This window comes from Schistocerca americana, chromosome 5 (genome assembly GCF_021461395.2).
Source record: "Schistocerca americana isolate TAMUIC-IGC-003095 chromosome 5, iqSchAmer2.1, whole genome shotgun sequence".
NCBI classification, from domain to species: Eukaryota; Metazoa; Arthropoda; class Insecta; order Orthoptera; family Acrididae; genus Schistocerca; species Schistocerca americana.
The window spans coordinates 126,932,591-126,953,972 of NC_060123.1; the positions used below are offsets into that span (position 1 = coordinate 126,932,591).

The 21,382-nt window shown below is 44.5% G+C and overlaps 1 protein-coding gene across 2 annotated transcripts in view; it reads right to left on the minus strand.

Annotated features, from left to right (window-relative positions):
* Positions 1 to 2,496: 2,496 nt before the first annotated feature.
* LOC124616679 overlaps positions 2,497 to 21,382 on the minus strand; it is a 79,158-nt gene continuing 60,272 nt past the window's right edge. For both annotated transcript variants that reach the window (XR_006979863.1, XM_047145009.1), the window contains one exon: positions 2,497 to 3,411. Coding sequence is in view for 1 of the 2 variants with exons in the window: in XM_047145009.1 (XP_047000965.1) it covers positions 3,212 to 3,411 (200 nt within the window). In the remaining variant the exon portion in view is untranslated. The remainder of the gene's footprint in view (positions 3,412 to 21,382) is intronic.

Consider the following 21,382-nt stretch of genomic DNA (forward strand, 5'->3'; position numbering starts at 1 on the left):
GCATAGAATAACAACAAAGAATGGAAGAAAACTTCCGTTAACACAATTAATTAATTAAGTCCCCAGAACTATAAAACGTACGAAACCAAAGCACAAGTGTAACTGTTCTGTGTGTGGAAGTGTGATTCAACGTACACATCTGGCACGGTTCTTCTTCAATAAGACAAGAAATTTTAAATACCATTTATACTGAAGTAATTTAAAAAAATAGAAATACTGTAATTGCGCAAGAAAACCAGAATTACACCCTAATACAAGAACGCAAGCCAGATGCTTTGTTGACTGAACCTGTAATGACGCATTATTTAAGACATTGAAAAAAAAAAGGGAATTTTTTTACCTTCATATATATTGACGAAAAGCACTCTGATCATTACAATATCTCCATTCGAACAACATCTGCTGTCTAGCCCATCAAACAACTGCATACAACATGGAACAAGCACTCCCTACCACAACATCTCAACACCGACTCACTGCTACCACATCTCAACAAGTACTGACTACTGCCACATCTCGACAAGCACTGCCAGTGGAGGCGGCCGAATAAAACTCTTTGGCGCAATCTCTGGCGCTGTGGCTCAGTGTAGCCACCTTTCAACATGCTTTGCGCCAATCACATGGAAATTAATAATCCGATTTAATGCTTTTTATGCTGTTTTTAACCTCAGGACAATTAAAAACAAATGTGGTTCATGCTTTTTATGTGGTTTTTGGCCTCAGTACAATTAAAATCCGATTTTTCCCCTGCGATGTGGTGTGACCTTGCCGTGTGGATGGGCTTACGTAATTAACAGTATCACACCTGTACACCCATGCACACTGGGTAGTACAGTTTGTTTACTGTCAACGTACACCTTTGGCAATGTTGTATGATTCATTTGCCATATTAAATTATGATGCTTACAGCGCCATTTATTGCTACATTTTGTAACTATTTATTTTTCTTCTGCCATACGTTTTTCCACTTCTCGGCTAACATTCCGTTGCAGTTTGACGTCATTCTGATGTTATTTCTACAGTGGTCTGAAAGTTTAACTTTAATTATAATCACCCTGTACATGTTCTATCTCCTATGTTAATCTGCAATGCACGACAATAAATTATGGTCAGAGTCCACATCTGCCCCTGGAAATATTTTGCGGTTTAAAATCTAGTTTCGAAATGTTTGTCTTATCACTATATAATCTATCTGAAGGCTTCTGGTATCACCATGTCTCTTGCATATATACAACCTTCTTTCATGATCCTTAAATACAGGGTTATCAATTACTGAACTTCGTTTTAGGCAAGGCGGTTTCTTCTTTCAATACATTCAGCCCATTCTATGTTCCCCTACTATTTTTCCTTTCCTTCCTTTTCTTAACATCGCTTTACAGTTCCCATCTCAATTGAGTTCTCCTTTCACTTAACTGTCAGAATAATTTATTTTATCTAGTCATATATTGTTTTAATCTTTCGGTCATCTGCGGAGGCAGTTGGCATATTAACACGCACCATTGTGACGGTCATTGGCTTTTATGTCTATCTTGGCAACTACACCGCATGCGCTATATTGTTCAGAGTAGTTTACCCGCATTCTTATTTTCTTATTAGTTATTGAACCTGCTCCTGCGTTACTCCTATTTGATTTTGAATTTATAACCCTCTACTCACCTAATCAGGCGTTGTATTTCTCCAGCCACAGCACTTCACTAAATCCCACTATATCTAACTTCCGCCTATCCTTTTCCCTTTTTAAATTCTCCATCTTACCAACCCAATTAAGGGATCTAACATTCCAACCTCTATCTGCCCCCGTAACTGTTGGACTTGCGTGGTTGGACACCAACCAATCCGGCCCAGGTTCGACTCTCGGCCACGTCGAGTGGATTCTTTGCTCTTCCGCTCGGAGAATAGATGTTATCCTCATCATCTTTTCATCATTGCTGACACACAAGTCATCTAAATGGTGTCCCTTAGTAGTCCTCGTGCGGAAATTCGAAGGCGGGAATACTTTACCCGAGAGGATTCTCTTATCAATAAACCACACAGCAGTGTTGAATTTCCTCAAGAAAAATAATGGCTGTAGTTTTCCCTTCCAGTCAGTTGTCCGCAGCACCATCGCAGTCAGCGCATGTTGGCCAATGATGACTGACCAGTCAAACATCCAGACTGGTGCTCTTGCAACTACTTAAAAAACTGCTACGCAAGGACGTACCCAGGATCGGAACTAGGGAGGGGGGGGGGGCAGGGGGCAGGTCATACTAGTCTCAGGAAACAAGGACTCGAGACAACATACAGCACTTCCTATTAAATAAAACAGTAAACCAGTGAAAAACTGCTTTTAATAAACATTTTAAATACAAGAATGCACTTGTACAATCCGAGAATACATGCAGCATTTCTTATTAAATAAAACAGTAAACTAGGAAAAAAACTGCGAATATCTTCTGAGGGGGGGGGGGGGGGGGGCAGCTGCCTCCGCCCCCCCCCCCCTGCCCCTCGCTGGGTACGCTCATGCTGCTACGCGTTTTCCTTGCTGGGACATTTATTCTTGAAGTTATTAGTCGCAACGCTTTGGAAATCTTCTCCCGCCTCCACAAAATGTATTTTCGGTCGATAATTGTGACTTACTTTTCGAATTAGTGAAACATAACTATCTTGCATGTTATATGGACTTATCGTCAAACGTGACCAAAAGTAACCAACGGTCACAGAAATAACAAAATTCGACGTTCCGCCCAAGGAAAAATTGTTGTTAAGACATTACTCTGCTATATAGTACTGATTATCCGTGAGTGTATTATGTAGTAAATAAATAAAGATATATTTTTGGTTCTCCTGTTAGTAACATAAAAATTGTTCACTGAACTCCAACAAATTCTTGAATGATAAATACTACTAAATACAGGACATTATTAATGCCTTGTCACAAGAAAAAAAATACTTACTTCAATAAGATAGGAATTCTTATTCCACATGACAGTTTTGCGATTTCCATTTTCGCATTTAATTGCGATTGTCCACTGTTCCCGCCTTTGAGTGTTGGACACACTTGCATTATAAAGTAACATTCATGTCTACTTTTCCATAACACACATTCATAGCGTTAAAAAAGTTTACAGTACTACTGTACGGATTACACTAGCGGAAGCAAAAACAGCTGACGTCGTCGTTCTGCAGAGTGTAGACAGTAGCATGGCAGTTGATGTTAATGATGCGTGGACCGCTAGAGGTTAATTCGTGAGAGGAGAGGCGCCGTCTCAGAAGCGGAGGCAGTGTCTGGAGAGTGGGGCGGAGTCTCGGCGGCGAAGGCAGAGCCCGGAGTCCAGCCTGGAGGCGCGGGCAGCGCCCTCACGGTGGCGGGGGGCAGGGCCCGCCCCCCGGAGGCGGCAGGCAGCGGCAGCCGGTCCGTGTCCCGCCTCCAGCCTGCGAACAGTCCTAGCAGCTCCCAGCTCCCTCTTGAGGCAAACTTATTCTACACAAGTAAGCTCGCCAGGCAACATATTAGGCTGCCCCTGAACTCTTTGAAGAGCTTCTAGGTGCTGTACAGCTGGCAACAGACGGTCATGTCACCTTCCAGTATTGACATCAGTCATGGCCGTGAAGTGGTGTGTGCGGGAAGCAATACTTGTTTTGTGCTGGTACTTAAAAGTGGGCGCAGAGCGTTCGACAAGTTGGTAGCGATGCCTTCGCCAGCGTGCTTCGAGCGGTAAAGCCGTCAGGATCCCTGTCTCCGCAAGCACCCATTTACTGCCCGTTAGGGGCAGGAAAAACCTACCAGTTAAAACCGATACCGGTATTTCAGTTCTGAATACCCGATGTATTTGTTTGGTTTCCTTTAAAACAGGTTATTTTCATTTTTTACTAATAACCGGGTAAAAAAACCGGCAAATAATTTGCCACAGCAGCATTGCTAAAACTTTTAATTTTTAAATAAAACTTTCCTTTACAACGAGTAATGCTTATTCTGAAGGTGGCAGGGGTAAAATACAGGGAGCGAAAGGCTATTTACAATTTGTACAGAAACCAGATGGCAGTTACAGTATAAGAGTCGAGGGACATGAAAGGCAAGCAGTGGTTGGAAAGGGAGTCAGACAGGGCTGTAGCCTCTCCCCGATGTTATTAAAAAAATGGCTCTGAGCACTATGGGACTTAACATCTGTGGTCATCAGTCCCCTAGAACTTAGAACTACTTAAACCTAACTAACCTAAGGACATCACACACATCCATGCCCGAGGCAGGATTCGAACCTGCAACCGTAGCAGTCGCGCGGTTCCGGACTGAGCGCCTTAACCGCGAGACCACCGCGGCCGGCGATGTTATTCGATCTGTATATTCAGCAAGCAGTAAAGGAAACAAAAGAAAAGTTCGGAGTAGGCATTAAAATCCATGGAGAAGAAATAAAAACTTTGATGTTTGCCGATGACATTGTAATTCTGTCAGAGACAGCAAAGGACTTGGAAGAGCAGTTGAACGGAATGGACACTGTCTTGAAAGGAGAATATAAGATGGACATCAACAAAATCAAAACGAGGATAATGGAATGTATTGCAATTAAATCGGGTCATGCTGAGGGTATTAGATTAGGAAATGAGAGGCTTAAAGTAGTAAAGGAGTTTTGCTATTTTGGGAGCAAAATAACTGATGATGGTCGAAGTAGAGAGGATATAAAATGTAGACTGGCAATGGCAAGGAAAGCCTTTCTGAAGAAGAGAAATTTGTTAACATCGAGTGTAGATTTAAGTGTCAGGAAGTCATTTCTGAAAGTATTTGTTTGGAGTGTAGCCATGTATAGAAGTGAAACATGGACGATAAAGAGTTTGGACAAGAAGAGAATAGAAGCTTTCGAAATGTGGTGCTACAGAAGAATGCTGAAGATTAGATGGGTTTTCACATAACTAATGAGGAGGTACTGAATAGAATTGGGGAGAAGAGGAGTTTGTGGCACAACTTGACTAGAAGAAGGGATCGGTTGGTAGGACATGTTCTGAGGCATCAATGGATCACCAATTTAGTATTGGAGGTCAGCGTGGAGGGTAAAAATCGTAGAGGGAGACAAAGAGATGAATACACTAAGCAGATTCAGAAGGATGTAGGTTGCAGTAGGTACTGGGAGATGAAGAAGCTTGCACAGGATAGAGTAGCATGGAGAGCTGCATCAAACCAGTCTCAGGACTGAAGACCACAACAACAACAACAACAACAACAACAACAACAACAAAAATGCTTATTCGTAAAATTTCCATTGCTTTGAGATATTAGATTGTTATAGAAACTGGGAAACACGATCAGCCCTACTTTCATAGCAACTCCTACAATTAGGAACTAGCAACAACCACGTTAAGAATCGATACAGCATTGCAGAGACAGTACTGTCCCTGATGTCGTGTGGCGCGGCATGTTAGACGGTACATTTCTCGTGCAGAGTGCAAGACTTGCCCCCATCTGATCTACACCGCAGTTTCTCGCTGTCGTCTTCAGGCATTAGTAATGTTACAGAATGGTGCCATCACTCGTTTATGGAAGTATTCTACAAAGTACAGAAGCAATGAAGTAGAATGCCATATTTGCATAAGAAGATTGAAAACGGTAGGAGGCACGACAGACTTGCGAAATAATATAAGAAGAAAACATCCACAACGTTCCTGTGAAGAGAAAGTAACTTTGATTGATATACTGATAATTTTATAAACTTTGGATAATAACGGAACCCTTAATTTTGTCGTTGCTTCAGGGAAAAGAATTAGTAACATACAAAACTGACAATGCAGGGAAGTCATCAACTTCTGACCTTTCGTTCTTGCTGCTGTCACGCCCGTCTCCTTCACCTTCGCAATCTCTGCTAGGAACGAAGAGACAGATTTCTCCTGCAGCCTCAACCCCACATCGATCGTGATCTCCTTCTTCTCAGCCTTTATCAGAACTTTTCAATCTTGGTTCGATGTCTACGTTTAATTCTGGAACTTCGTAATAGCAACAGAAAACCGAAAATCGGTCATTTCAGAAACCGCTTATTTCGAGCCGTTTTAACAGTTTAAACTGGAGACGAAAAGAACCGGTGTAACCCGAAACTGGTTGTTTCAGCGATAACCACCATCCCTACTGCCTGTATCTCGAAACGCGATGGAATCGTCACTCGACCAACGTTATGCTGTCAAGTTTTGTTCGAAACTGAACAAATTTGTAGCGGAAGCCACCGATTGACTGTGCAAGCATACTAGGACAGCAGTCTATCGTATTCGCAAGCTTCGTGGTGGTTAACAGCCATGTACCGCAAGTCTCTAGAGGAACGGGAGGTTCCAAATGATTCGAAAAGAGTACAGGTAGTTCCAGTTTTCATGAAGGGTCGTCGAGCAGATGCGCAAAACTATAGGCTTATATCTCTGACATCGATCTGTTGTAGAATTTTAAAACATGTTTTTTGCTCGCTTATCATGTCATTTCTGGAAACCCAGAATCTACTCTGTAGGAATCAACATGGATTCCGTAAACAGCGATCGTGTGAGACCCAACTCGCTTTATTTGTTCATGAGACCAAGAAAATATTAGATACAGGCTCCCAGGTAGATGCTATTTTCCTTGACTTTTGGAAGGCGTTCGATACAGTTCCGCTCTGTCGCCTGATAAAGTAAAAGCATACGAAATATCAGACCAGCTGTCTGGTTGGATTGAAGAGTTTTTAGCAAACAGAAGACAGCACGTTGTTCTCAATGGAGAGACGTCTACAGACGTTAAAGTAACCTCTGGCGTGCCACAGGTGAGTGTTATGGGACCATTGCTTTTCACAATATATATATATATATATATATATATATATATATATATATATATATATATATATGACCTAGTAGATAGTGTCGGAAGTTCCATGCGGCTTTTCGCGGTTGATGCTGTAGTATACAGAGAAATTGCAGCATTAGAAAATTGTAGCGAAATGCAGGAAGATCTACAGCGGATAGGCACTTGGTGCAGGGAGTGGCAACTGACCCTTAACATAGACAAATGTAATGTATTGCGAATACATAGAAAGAAGGATCCTTTATTGTACGATAGCAGAACAAACACTGGTAGCAGTTACTTCTGTAAAATATCTGGGAGCATGTGTACGGAACGATTTGAAGTGGAATGATCATATAAAATTAATTGTTGGTAAGGTGGGTGCCTGGTTGAGATTCATTGGGAGAGTCCTTAGAAAATGTAGTCCATCAACAAGGGAGGTGGCTTACAAAACACTCTTTCGACCTATACTTGAGTATTGCTCATCAGTGTGGGATCCGTACCAGGTCGGGTTGACAGAGGAGATAGAGAAGATCCAAAGAAGAGCGGCGCGTTTGGTCACAGGGTTATTTGGTAAGCGTGATAGCGTCACGGGGATGTTTAGCAAACTCAAGTAGCAGACTCTGCAAGAGAGGCGCTCTGCATCGCGGTGTAGCTTGCTCGCCAGGTTTCGAGAGGGTGCGTTTCTGGATGAGGTATCTAATATACTGCTTCCCCCTACTTATACCTCCAGTGGAGATCAAGAATGTAAAATTAGAGAGATTCGAGCGCGCACGGAAGCTTTCCGGCAGTCGTTCTTCCCGCGAACCATACGCGACTGGAACAGGAAAGGGAGGTAATGACAGTGGCACGTAAAGTGCCCTCCGCCACACACCGTTGGGTGGCTTGCGAAGTATAAATGTAGATGTAGATGTAGAAGAAAGGACGGAAAGAGGTGGTCGACGAACCCCGCGCTGGACGGCCGTCAGTCAGCACAACCGACGACAATGGCCCGTGTGCGTGATCTGTTAAATACTGACCATCTGTTGAGAGTCCGGAAGATTGCAGAAACTGTCAACATTCCCAAAACAATTCTACATGAACTGGTGGCCGATAAATTGCGTATGAAGGTTTATGCCAAGTTGATTCCCAAACTTTTGACGGACGATCAGAAGAATCACCGGATGGCTGTCGCGACTGAACTTCTCGAATGAATGGGAACTAAACCTTCTTTTTTGGGCAGTGTCATCACTGGGGATAAAACGTGGTATTTGGAGTACGACTCAGCAACGAAGCGTTGAAGCCGCGAGTGGCACACATCGGGATTCCGAAAACCGAAAAAAAACAAGAATGAACAAGTCGAAATTGAAAACGACGTCGATTGTCTTTTTCGACGCCAAAGGTGTGGGCCACAGGGAGTTCGTTCCTCGAGGCCTAATCGTGAACGTTGCCTACTATGTTCATGTGCTGGAAAAACTGCGAAAAAAGGTCGTCCAAGTGAGGAAGGAAGTCCCCCACTACCTGGCAGCTCCACCACGACAACGCTCCAAGCCACATTGCCCTGCACGTCCGTGGGTGCCTGCCGAAGCACAGCTTGTCAACGCTGCCGCACGCAACCTCGCTACAGTCCAGACGTGGTTCCAGCCGACTTCCTTCTCTTCCAAAGGTCAAGACCGCCCTGAAAGGAATCCGTTTCGGATCGACTGAGGCCACTCAAAGAGCCGAGACGAGGGTCCTTGCTGAGGTCCCCACTAAAGCCTGCCAAGATGTCTAGCGTGTGTGGAAAAGCTGCTTGAAAAAGCGTATCGATGCCCAAGGGAACTACTCCGAATAATATTAAACGTTTGTAACATTATCTGCGATAAATCTATTGGTGATAAAAATTCCATTACTTTCTGGACACACCTCGTACATGCCAGTCACTTGTATGGACTCGACGCAGTAAGATGGTTTCACAGAGGATACGTGCCAGAATGTCAGCAAGAAGCCATCGTATTTGCACGTGTTGGTGAAAGCACACTGAACGAAATTGCCAGGTTTGTTGGCGGGACAGTCCAGTGTGTCTGCAAGGAATGATGTGCCACTCACAGCTACACAGAGTACGCGAAAGGACTTGCCCCCCTTCTAACAGTCGTGTACCGCAAGTCTCTAGAGGAACGGAGGGTTCCAAATGATTGGAAAAGAGCACAGATAGTCCCAGTCTTCAAGAAGGGTCGTCGAGCAGATGCGCAAAACTATAGACCTATATCTCTTACGTCGATCTCTTGTAGAATTTTAGAACATGTTTTTTGCTCGCGTATCATGTCATTTCTGGAAACCCAGAATCTACTATGTAGGAATCAACATGGATTCCGGAAACAGCGATCGTGTGAGACCCAACTCGCCTTATTTGTTCATGAGACCCAGAAAATATTAGATACAGGCTCCCAGGTAGATGCTATTTTTCTTGACTTCCGGAAGGCGTTCGATACAGTTCCGCACTGTCGCCTGATAAACAAAGTAAGAGCCTACGGAATATCAGACCAGCTGTGTGGCTGGATTGAAGAGTTTTTAGCAAACAGAACATAGCATGTTGTTATCAATGGAGAGACGTCTACAGACGTTAAAGTAACCTCAGGCGTGCCACAGGGGAGTGTTATGGGACCATTGCTTTTCACAATATATATAAATGACTTAGTAGATAGTGTCGGAAGTTCCATGCGGCTTTTCGCGGATGATGCTGTAGTATACAGAGAAGTTGCAGCATTAGAAAATTGTAGCGAAATGCAGGAAGATCTGCAGCGGATAGGCACTTGGTGCAGGGAGTGGCAACTGACCCTTAACATAGACGAATGTAATGTATTGCGAATACATAGAAAGAAGGATCCTTTATTGTATGATTATATGATAGCGGAACAAACACTGGTAGCAGTTACTTCTGTAAAATATCTGGGAGTATGCGTGCGGAACGATTTGAAGTGGAATGATCATATAAAATTAATTGTTGGTAAGGCGGGTACCAGGTTGAGATTCATTGGGAGAGTGCTTAGAAAATGTAGTCCATCAACAAAGGAGGTGGCTTACAAAACACTCGTTCGACCTATACTTGAGTATTGCTCATCAGTGTGGGATCCGTACCAGATCGGTCTGACGGAGGAGATAGAGAAGATCCAAAGAAGAGCGGCGCGTTTCGTCACAGGGTTATTTGGTAACCGTGATAGCGTTACGGAGATGTTTAATAGACTCAAGTGGCAGACTCTGCAAGACAGGCGCTCCTCATCGCGGTGTAGCTTGCTCGCCAGGTTTCGAGAGGGTGCGTTTCTGGATGAGGTATCGAATATATTGCTTCCCCCTACTTATACCTCCCGAGGAGATCACGAATGTAAAATTAGAGAGATTAGAGCGCGCACGGAGGCTTTCAGACAGTTGTTCTTCCCGCGAACCATACGCGACTGGAACAGGAAAGGGAGGTAATGACAGTGGCACGTAAAGTGCCCTCCGCCACACACCGTTGGGTGGCTTGCGGAGTATCAATGTAGATGTAGATGTAGATACGAGGTGCGACAATACATTAATGAGACTGATTTTCTTTGCAAGATGTGGCAACCCTGTAGGCTTCCGTAGGCACAATATCTTTGACCTTGATCTACACTCCTGGAAATTGAAATAAGAACACCGTGAATTCATTGTCCCAGGAAGGGGAAACTTTATTGACACATTCCTGGGGTCAGATACATCACATGATCACACTGACAGAACCACAGGCACATAGACACAGGCAACAGAGCATGCACAATGTCGGCACTAGTACAGTGTATATCCACCTTTCGCAGCAATGCAGGCTGCTATTCTCCCATGGAGACGATCGTAGAGATGCTGGATGTAGTCCTGTGGAACGGCTTGCCATGCCATTTCCACCTGGCGCCTCAGTTGGACCAGCGTTCGTGCTGGACGTGCAGACCGCGTGAGACGACGCTTCATCCAGTCCCAAACATGCTCAATGGGGGACAGATCCGGAGATCTTGCTGGCCAGGGTAGTTGACTTACACCTTGTAGAGCACGTTGGGTGGCACGGGATACATGCGGACGTGCATTGTCCTGTTGGAACAGCAAGTTCCCTTGCCGGTCTAGGAATGGTAGGACGATAGGTTCGATGACGGTTTGGATGTACCGTGCACTATTCAGTGTCCCCTCGACGATCACCAGTGGTGTACGGCCAGTGTAGGAGATCGCTCCCCACACCATGATGCCGGGTGTTGGCCCTGTGTGCCTCGGTCGTATGCAGTCCTGATTGTGGCGCTCACCTGCACGGCGCCAAACACGCATACGACCATCATTGGCACCAAGGCAGAAGCGACTCTCATCGCTGAAGACGACACGTCTCCATTCGTCCCTCCATTCACGCCTGTCGCGACACCACTGGAGGCGGGCTGCACGATGTTGGGGCGTGAGCGGAAGACGGCCTAACGGTGTGCGGGACCGTAGCCCAGCTTCATGGAGACGGTTGCGAATGGTCCTCGCCGATACCCCAGGAGCAACAGTGTCCCTAATTTGCTGAGAAGTGGCGGTGCGGTCCCCTACGGCACTGCGTAGGATCCTACGGTCTTGGCGTGCATCCGTGCGTCGCTGCGGTCCGGTCCCAGGTCGACGGGCACGTGCACCTTCCGCCGACCACTGGCGACAACATCGATGTACTGTGGAGACCTCACGCCCCACGTGTTGAGCAATTCGGCGGTACGTCCACCCGGCCTCCCGCATGCCCACTATACGCCCTCGCTCAAAGTCCGTCAACTGCACATACGGTTCACGTCGACGCTGTCGCGGCATGCTACCAGTGTTGAAGACTGCGATGGAGCTCCGTATGCCACGGCAAACTGGCTGACACTGACGGCGGCGGTGCACAAATGCTGCGCAGCTAGCGCCATTCGACGGCCAACACCGCGGTTCCTGGTGTGTCCGCTGTGCCGTGCGTGTGATCATTGCTTGTACAGCCCTCTCGCAGTGTCCGGAGCAAGTATGGTGGGTCTGGCACACCGGTGTCAATGTGTTCTTTTTTCCATTTCCAGGAGTGTATAAGCTGCTTCTAGTCCAAGTGACACATCGATGCAACTGCTCAGCCGTGAGTTGTGCTGTAGTAAGTTAAGACATGTTTGTGTCTCTGGTGATGGAAATGGAACCGCATAATATTGCGCAACGGTATGACATTTCCTTTTGCGTTACATCGGGTGAAAACGCGGAGACAACTAACGGTAAGCTTCAGAAGGCTTTTGGTTCAAATGGTTCAAATGGCTCTGAACACTATGGGACTTAACTTCTGAGGTCATCAGTCCCCTAGAACTTAGAACTACTTAAACCTAACTAACCTTAGGACATCACACACATCCATGCCCGAGGCAGGATTCGAACCTGCGACCACAGAGGTCGCGCGGTTCCAGACTGTAGCGCCTAGAACCGCTCGGCCACCGTTGCCGGCGAAGGCCTTTGGAGAGGAGGTTATGTGAAGAGCTCAAGTTTTTTGTTGCCATTAAATGTTTAGTGAAGGCAGAACGAATGTTGAAGATGAAGATCGCAGTGGACGACCATCAACCTCACGGACGGATGTCAACTTGGCCAGGGTGCTGAACTCCTACGATCTGATCGAAGATTATCCGTGAAAATGATTGCAGACGAACTGAACATCAATCGAGAAACGGTTCGTCTAATAATAACTGAAGATCTTGGTATGAGAAAGATTTGTGCAAAAATGGTCCCCAAAAATCTCACACCACAACAGCGAGAAACACAGATAAATGTGGCAGCCGATCTGTTAGAGCAAACGGAAATCAATCTAGAATTGTTGAGCCACGTTATCACTGGTGATGAAAGTTGGTTTTTTCAGTACAATCCGGATACAAAACCTCAAAGTTCACAATGGTGCTCAAATGGATCACCCAGCCCAAAAAAAGCTCTCATGTCAAAGCCAAAATTGAAATGCATACTTGTGTGCTTCTTTGATTCCAAGGGAAATGTTTATAAAGAGTGGGTGCCTCCTGGACAAACAGTTAATCAATATTACTACAAAAAAATTTTAGAAAGACTTCGTAAAAGAGTTCTTCGTATCCGTGCCAACATTGCTGATAATTGGATTCTGCATCACAATAATGCGCCATCCCATACTGTTCTGTCAGTACAGCAATTTTTAGCCTCAAAACAAATTTCAGTACTACCACAGCCACCTTATTCACCAGATATCTCTCCGTGCGACTTTTTTCTATTTCCAAGAGTCAAAACGGCGGTCTAGGGACACCATTTTCAAACAACACAAGATGTCCAAAATGCTGTGGCGAGGGTCTTGGAGGATATTACAGAAGATGAGGTCCAGAAATGTTACCATCAATGGCAGAAGCGCTGGAAAAAGTGTGTGCAATCAGAAGGGAACTACTTTGAAGGAGACAACACTAAACTTGACGAAAACGGTACGCAACATTTTTTTCACATCAGTCTCATTACTTTATTGTCGCACCTCATATAACACGGCGTAAGATCACTACTTGTAAAAAGATACTATCCGACAGGGACTGAGGTCGAGTGTCACGCCTTTCCAATGAGAATCGGTTTCAAAACCAACAGGAGCTGCTGGAAGTTTCCGAGTGAATATCCCGATGGGATTTGTTACTTGAAGTCGCATAATGACATTGCTCGTAACGGCACATCAACCCGAATGACTCACTGGGCCACATAATACACAGATTGAACAATAGGTGACTAGAGGCGTGCTGTGCGATCCGATGAGTCGCTATTTCGTCTCTTTTCAAAGGATGCGAGGCGTCGATTGCACCGATGGCCCAGTGAGGCGTTCAACCCGCAATGTGTGGATGGTGCACCAAAGGAGGTTCTGTGATGTTATGGGGGTTTTCTCGTACCATGACTTGGGGTTACTCATTCAGATTACCGTGGACACAAGCCAGGATGTTCTTTACGAACGTTGCCGGTGACCAAGTGTTGCCCCTCCTTGTACATCGTGCAATCTATAATGACATGTCAGTGGTTTTTTCTTGTTTTTCTTGTACTATCAAAATTACATTCAGAAAAATAATGAATTAATTAGCACTGAGCCATTAATAACACAGAAAGGAGTCTTATTAATAAAATATACTGATGAGCCAAAACATTATGACCACTGCCCAGCCGGCCGGAGTGGCCGAGCGGTTCTAGGCGCTACAGTCTGGAACCGCGCGACCGCTACGGTAGCAGGTTCGAATCCTGCCTCGGGCATGGATGTGTGTGATATCCTTAGATTAGTTAGGTTTAAGTAGTTCTAAGTTCAAAGGGAGTGATGACCTCAGTCCCATAGTGCTCAGAGCCATTTGAACCATTTTTTTGAACCACTGCCCACCGTGCGGTTGCATGCAGCTTGGTGGCGTTGCGAGAACGTGACCGGTAAGGAAGTACGTAAGCAGAGCGGAGATGGCTGGGTAGTCATTCCAGTGAAGATACGGGTCGCAGATGGGGAAACCCACTGAGATAAGCGACTTTGACAAAGAGCAGATTATTATTATCTGAAGCATGTGAACGGGTATCTCGAAAACGGTGTAGCTGATCGACTGCTCATGTGCTATACTCGTGAGGGTCTATGAACAGAGGTAGGAGAGCACTGAAACTACCACTAGGCCCTAAATGGTTGCACGTCCACCAATCTTCACGGAACGTGGGGTTCGGAGGTTTGTCTGCTCGGCAAAGCAGGGTAGATGGCGATCTGTGGCATCTCTGGCGAAAGAACGCAATGCTGGTGCACTCATACATGTTTCTGAACACACCACTGAGCGCTTATTCATCAATATTGTGCTCCACAGCAGACGACGCCTACGAGTTCACGTGTTGAGCCAACGACACCGTCAGTTACTATTGCAGTGGACACTGGATCAGCTGGGATTGGACAGTGGATCAATGGAAACGTGTCACCTGGGAGAATGAATCACATTTCTGATCGATGGTCTTCTCCACAAATGTGGCCATTCAGGCGAACAGCGGCTCGAAACGCGCACACCGCCACCGAAGCAGACTGGTGGGAGCAGTATTATGCTACGATAGACATTCTCTTGAGCTTGCACGGGACCTGTGGTAGTATTCGAAGACACCGTGCCACCTGCGAACTACCTGTATGCTTGTTGCCTTCCCCGACTCTGACGGTGATGTCATGTTTCAGCAGTATAAATACAGTAGTTTGAGGAGCATTGTAGTGTGGTCACGTTGATGTTTTGGCGACCAAATTCACTGATGTAAATTCTATGGAACCCATCTGGGTCGCTATACGGCGCCTTCACCGCGTACGGAAATCAGTGGCCCGTTATTTACGCGAATTACATGACCTGTGTGTAGGCTTCTAATGCGTTGTATCTCCACAAACCTATAACAGACTGTCGCATCCGTGACAGGTAGCATCAGTGATTTATTTCGTTCCAAAGACAAATGGTTCAAATGGCTCTGAGCACTATGGGACTTAACATCTGTGGTCATCAGTCCCCTAGAACTTAGAACTAATTAAACCTAACTAACCTAAGGACATCACACACATCCATGCCCGAGGCAGGATTCGAACCTGCGACCGTAGCAGTCCCGCGGTTCCGGACTGAGCGCCTAGAACCGCTAGACCACCGCGGCCGGCGTTCCAAAGACAGAACAACAAGCTATTAAGCAGGTGTTCACAATGTTTTGGCTCATCGGAGTATGAATCCATTGTGTCTCAAAATCTGCAGGAAGGCGTTTAAATTTTTAGGTTTAAGTTCGTAGCGTTTCTCTGTAAGTTTAATAAACACAATAGATACACATAACAAAGACTTTGGTTATTAATAATACGAGGCGTGTTTTTTAAGTAGGTACCGCTTTGAAATTAAAAAAAAGACGTGCTAAGGTATCTTAATAATTTTGTTTTTACATGAAAGCCTGTACTTTAATCTACCCACTGACGCCATTACAGTCTGATTCTTCCTTGTTTACGTTGTGTACTGAGTGTTTAAGATGCCTCCGATAATCGTGAGTCCCACCGACTGTGAAGTACGGGCTGTTATAAGATTTCTTACTGCTAAAGGCCTAAAAGCGATCGATATTCATCGTGAGATCTGTGCAGTTTACGGAGAAAACATTATGAGTGATGGAATGGTAAGAAAGTAGGTGAGAGCATTTAAAGATGGCCGCACAAATGTGCATGATGAACAACGGAGTGGGCGTCCTTCCGTCGTTAATGAAAGTTTGGTGCAGGAAGTGGACAATAAGGTGAGAGAAAACAGACGCTTTACGATTTCCTCCTTGCGGGATGACTTTCCTAATGTTTCCCGTAGTGTTTTGTATGGCATTGTGACCGAGCACTTGAATTACCGAAAATTGTGCGCACGCTGGGTACCGAAAATGTTGACGGATGTGCACAAAACCAAACGTTTAGACAGTGCATTGACTTTCCTTGAGCGGTACCACAACGACGGTGATGATTTCTTAAGCCAAATTGTTACTGTCAATGAAACATGAGTGGCCTACGTCACACCACAATCAAAGCAACAGTCCATGGAAGTTGACCAAGGGCATCGTTTTGCTGCAAGACAATTCCCGTCCCCATCTGGCGAATCAGACCAAAGATCTCATCTCATCTTTTCGATGGAAAACTCTAGATCATCCTCCGTACAGCCCCGATCTTGCGCCCAGTGACTACCATCTGTTCCTGCACTTGAAGAAACACCTGGGCGGTCAGCGTCTTCAAGACGATGACGAAGTCAAAACAGTGGTCATGCAGTGGTTAACAAATCATGCGACAGACTTCTATGAGGAGGGTATTCAAAAACTGGTACAACATTATGGCAAGTGCCTCAATATTGACGGAAATTATGTAGAAAAGTAGATTAAGGTACAGGCTTTCATGTAAAACTGTAAATATTGAGATATCTTAGCACGTCTTTTTTTAATTTCAAAACGGTACTGACTTAAGAAACACGCCTCGTATATTCTCCTTCACTATTTACAACAGTCTGCCAACTCTGGGATAACTTTTCGATTCCGCCACTGTAGAAATTATACGCGGTTTTGAAGTGAAGAATTCGTCGAGCCATGTTCGGAAACCATTTTCATCCGGAATAGAAGTTCCTCGAAGGCTGTCAGACAAAGAGCGGAAAAGGTGAAAATCTGAGGGCGCAAGATCAACTGAATAAGGCGGATGCAGAGTGACTTCCCATTTTTTTGTCAGTCTAGCAGAATGCGGGCGAGCAAAATCGTGGAGTAGCATCACTTCACGCAGTTTTCCTGGTCGTTCTTGGATTGCGCCTGCAAGACGTCTCAGTTGTAGACATTAAATGTCAGCAGTGATGGTTACCCTTCGGTGAATGAATCCGTAGTACACCACACCACTGCTGTTCTACCAGATGCATAAAGTTATTTCTTGTGAATACACGCAGGTCTTTGTACGGCGAGTCGCTGCGTTGTTTGAGCTCAACCATTCCTTTATTTTCCTTACGTTAGCCTGAAGGCAACATTTCTCGTCACCAATAATGATGCAGGGTAGGAGCGGTCGGTGTTGTTCACGAGCCAATTGATGACGAACAAGCAGAGGTGCACATGTGGTGAGCCACTGATTTTTGTTATTTTGTCTTAGAGCACGCAGTACCTATATACCAGATTTTCGAACCTTCCCCGTTGCATACAAACATCACACTATGGTGGAATGATCACAGTTCATTGACTTGGATCATTGTGTATTAAAGCGTTTAAACGATTTTCATCAAACCCCGAAGGTCTTCCTGAACGTGGTGTCACTAATGTCAAAACGATCCTCCTTAAAACGAGAAAACTATTTTCTTGCCTTGTTTTGTCCAATGGCATTATCCCCAAACCGGCGCAGATGTTTCTGGCTGTTCCGCTGCTGTCACCTCTCTGTTAAACAAAAGGATACGTCGGAAATGTTCCGATTTCTCAACGTAACACTCCATTTTCTAGCGTCCGAAGATTCATTCACTACCTCCAAATGAAAAAACGACAGTATGTAAATTCATATAGCAACAGTGGAGTACAATGAATAAGTGACAATCGATAAATAAAACCATAGAGATCGGAATACCTACATGCAAAACAAGAACGCTACGAATTTAGGCACCAACTTAATACAATATCTTTGTGATATAACCTCTCTTTTGTCTGTCTTTCTCCTTCTTTGGATTTCCTCGTCCTGCCATTGGTCTGTTAAGATGTATGTACCATTGTAAACTCATATAAGTGATAATAATTGTTTATTTCTTAACATTAATCTCTTTAATGTGCCATTGGCTCGTTCTCAGGTGGAACTCTGAATGAGTCTTGTTGCACGATCGCGAATAACCGGCCTGAACGATAACTGTTTAGGCGCCATTGCGGCACTCTCACCGAGGTAGCCACCAATTGTAGTAATTGCTTAGAACTTGCACGTCATTTCATTAAAAAATTACGACTGATCAAATAGTGCACTTAATATAATCTAAATCTTCACGGTCACGAAAATGCGAAGCCAAGCCAGTTATTCCGGGGGAATTATCCGTGCGTTTTACATATTTTAAATCCGTAGACCTTTCGTCAGTTTAGCTCACCCAGTTGTAATTAGAGTGAGTTAACTGGCTACCGCTCGTACGGCTATCAAAATAGATCATTAATATGCTCCAAATGTAATTTTATTTCAAAATTTGCTTATTTCATGACTGTTGGTGCCTTTTTCTTGTAACGCAGCTCTCGTACATTCTTATATCGAAAAGCTCATAAAATTAAAAGGGAACGAAATTTATTGGATTTTAGTAACGAAATTAAAGGAAAGATTGTAAAAATAAGGAAATAATGCAATTAATAATGTAGTGTCGTCGGTAGCTGGACCGACACATTGAAGTTTAGCTGAAAAAGAAAGCTTGACTAACGCGGTAGCCGATAGTGCACGCATACAGCAGACGGGCGTGAAGTCTGGAACATGAGAACTTATAAATGAATACGAAGAAAAGTATGTAGATGCTTTTTACTTAACTTTTATTGACTCCTGGGAATACATCTCTCTTGAATACTCGTAAGCTATAGGCACTGATACAAATGGCTCCTTGCTATTCGTAGCCATTAACTTCTGATGGCTATTCTGTCTCTCGGCTAATGAGAGAGAAAGGCTTCGTACATCTGGGCGATAGCTAGGTTCGCGTACAACTGGGCGGTAGCTTGGTTCTCGTACAACTGGGGTCGAGTCCACTCTCGTATCACGAGACCTGCCTTGGTGGTGGCGCTAGGTCTGCGATCACAGTGGCGACACGCGGGTCCGACATGTACTACATGGACCGCGGCCGATTTAAACTACCACCTAGCAAGTGTGGTGTCTGGCGGTGACACCACAAATAAATTCTTGCAAAGACATCAGTGTTAAAGGCTACAACACAAGGTAAGATAACATACCGCTCATCCCACCTAGTCCTGCTTTCTGTAGCTATAAAATTTGTTTATTTGAGACTTTAAGAGTAGAAAATTTAGTCGGTAGTAATATTGGTAACTAATACGCAATTATTGTGTACTTTGTAAAAACCGGCCACAGAATGGCGGATATTCTTAATTAGGCCCGGGCAGTTTGTAGTAACGATTAGCTTTTGTCTTGCAAAGAAGTATTTGATAGTGTTGAGCAGCACGGAGATACCATCTGTAAGCTGTTTACATGTTAGCTGCATTACGATAAATAACATTTTCGACAAATAGCGTCAGCAGTTCAGGGTAATGGCTTCTTCTCAGACAGAAACTGAGTCTAATCAGATACCAGACGGAGAATTCGCCTTTGAAACCTGTCAATCCTATCACGTTAATTTTACAAAAACCAGGAGCCTTGGCTAGTAATGCAACCAGTCCGAATCAGAAACAGGAAGGTATGAATTAGCAACAAGACGATTTGACTAGCCAGGTCGCAAGAATTAATGAGAAGGTCAAAAATCAGACTGAACAGTTAAAAACTGAGATTGCTAGTTATAGGACCAACGAGTTGCGAGCTTATCTAGGTTCTATTAGTAACGATATCTAAAACGTGAAAACCACCATTACAATTACTGCTGAATCTGAGGAAAAATTGGCTGTGGACAAATAAAAAACATGGAACATCTTGTAACATATCTAAATTGTCCTGCGCGTTGATCCCTTGACGACCCTTGGCAAATCAAGCCTGAAGCTTTTGACTTAGCCCAGTATTGGGCCGAAAAATTGACAGCCCTGCGCTCGAAAAAGTAACTGACTGAAAACATTAGTACTTTTAAACTAGAAGAAGAAACTTTGAAATGCACCGTTCAACAGGCTGAAATCCAACTGGAGGATCTCTCCACTGATCAGAAAGGAAATTAGATGAATTTTTGAAGGCAAAGGACGAACAAATTACAGAAGATGAGAATCATAAATACAGAAAGCCGTGCAGCAAACTATTAACAAAGCGTATTCAGATCAGAGCATTTCTGCACAACCAGTTAAAGATGAATTTGGACTTGTACCACAAATTTTGACACAAGATTTGTCTAAATAGCAACGGAATGTCAAAACTCAGTTTCATGATCAGATAGGTAACACAAAAAAAGAAATTAAACGCAGCAAAGCAACAGCTTATAAATGACACATCACTAGCAGCTCAGGTGCCTGAGATTTGTTATGCGAAAATACATACCCGGTGAAAACACATACGACAATGAAATACACAGTGGTAATCTGATACCAGAAAACGTTACAACTAGAAGTACGGGGGCAGAGCCGACTCCTCCTATTTTATTAAACGAAAGTCTATTAAAGCACGAAAATGGTTCAAATGGCTCTGAGCACTATGGGACTTAACATCTTAGGTCATCAGTCCCCTAGAACTTAGAACTACTTAAACCTAACTAACCTAAGGACATCACACACATCCATGCACGAGGCAGGATTCGAACCTGGGACCGTAGCAGTCCCGCGGTTCCGGACTGCAGCTCCTAGAACCGCACGGCCACCGCGGCCGGCTATTAAAGCACAAACAGCTTCAAATGTTCAGCTTAATGACAATCAGTAATAACGACAATGACAAGAACTGCAATAACAGTTGCGGAGCGTTTGGTTTCTCGCAGCTGCACGTGAAATTTTGTTGGCGCGCTACGTCAGAAGACGGAAACGTCAGTTTAGTGGTGCAAGCAAGCATGTACGCGGCCACTGCGAACCACTCGACACACAGGGCGTGGTCCGCCTAGTGCCACGAAAATTGGGATTGACGGAAACTCAAATGATTATCATCCTCCAGATTGTGACACATTACACTGAACGTGACATGTTTCAGACATACCACTTACATCAACAACGAACTACTAGAATAGGGGGGAGGGGGGCAGTGTAATATCAGATCAATTACTTGCTAGCATGAACCAATAACAAAAAGGATTGGAGGACGTTATTCGCACCGAGAACTCTTTTCTCAAATGATCGTGGCGAGAACATAATGTTCCATGCACAACGTATTTAAGATACATTGTCACACCTTGTAAGCCCTTTATGTTTCGAATCTCTAATGCGACCACGTGCAGCTGCTGGATGTCTTGTTCCTAATTTAGACTGAACTCGATGTCCTAAACTACGGTAGTGAGCTGCATATCGTCATTGTGTTAATTTGTTGAATTAACGACCACTCCTGACTGGTCTCGTTATTGCATGGCT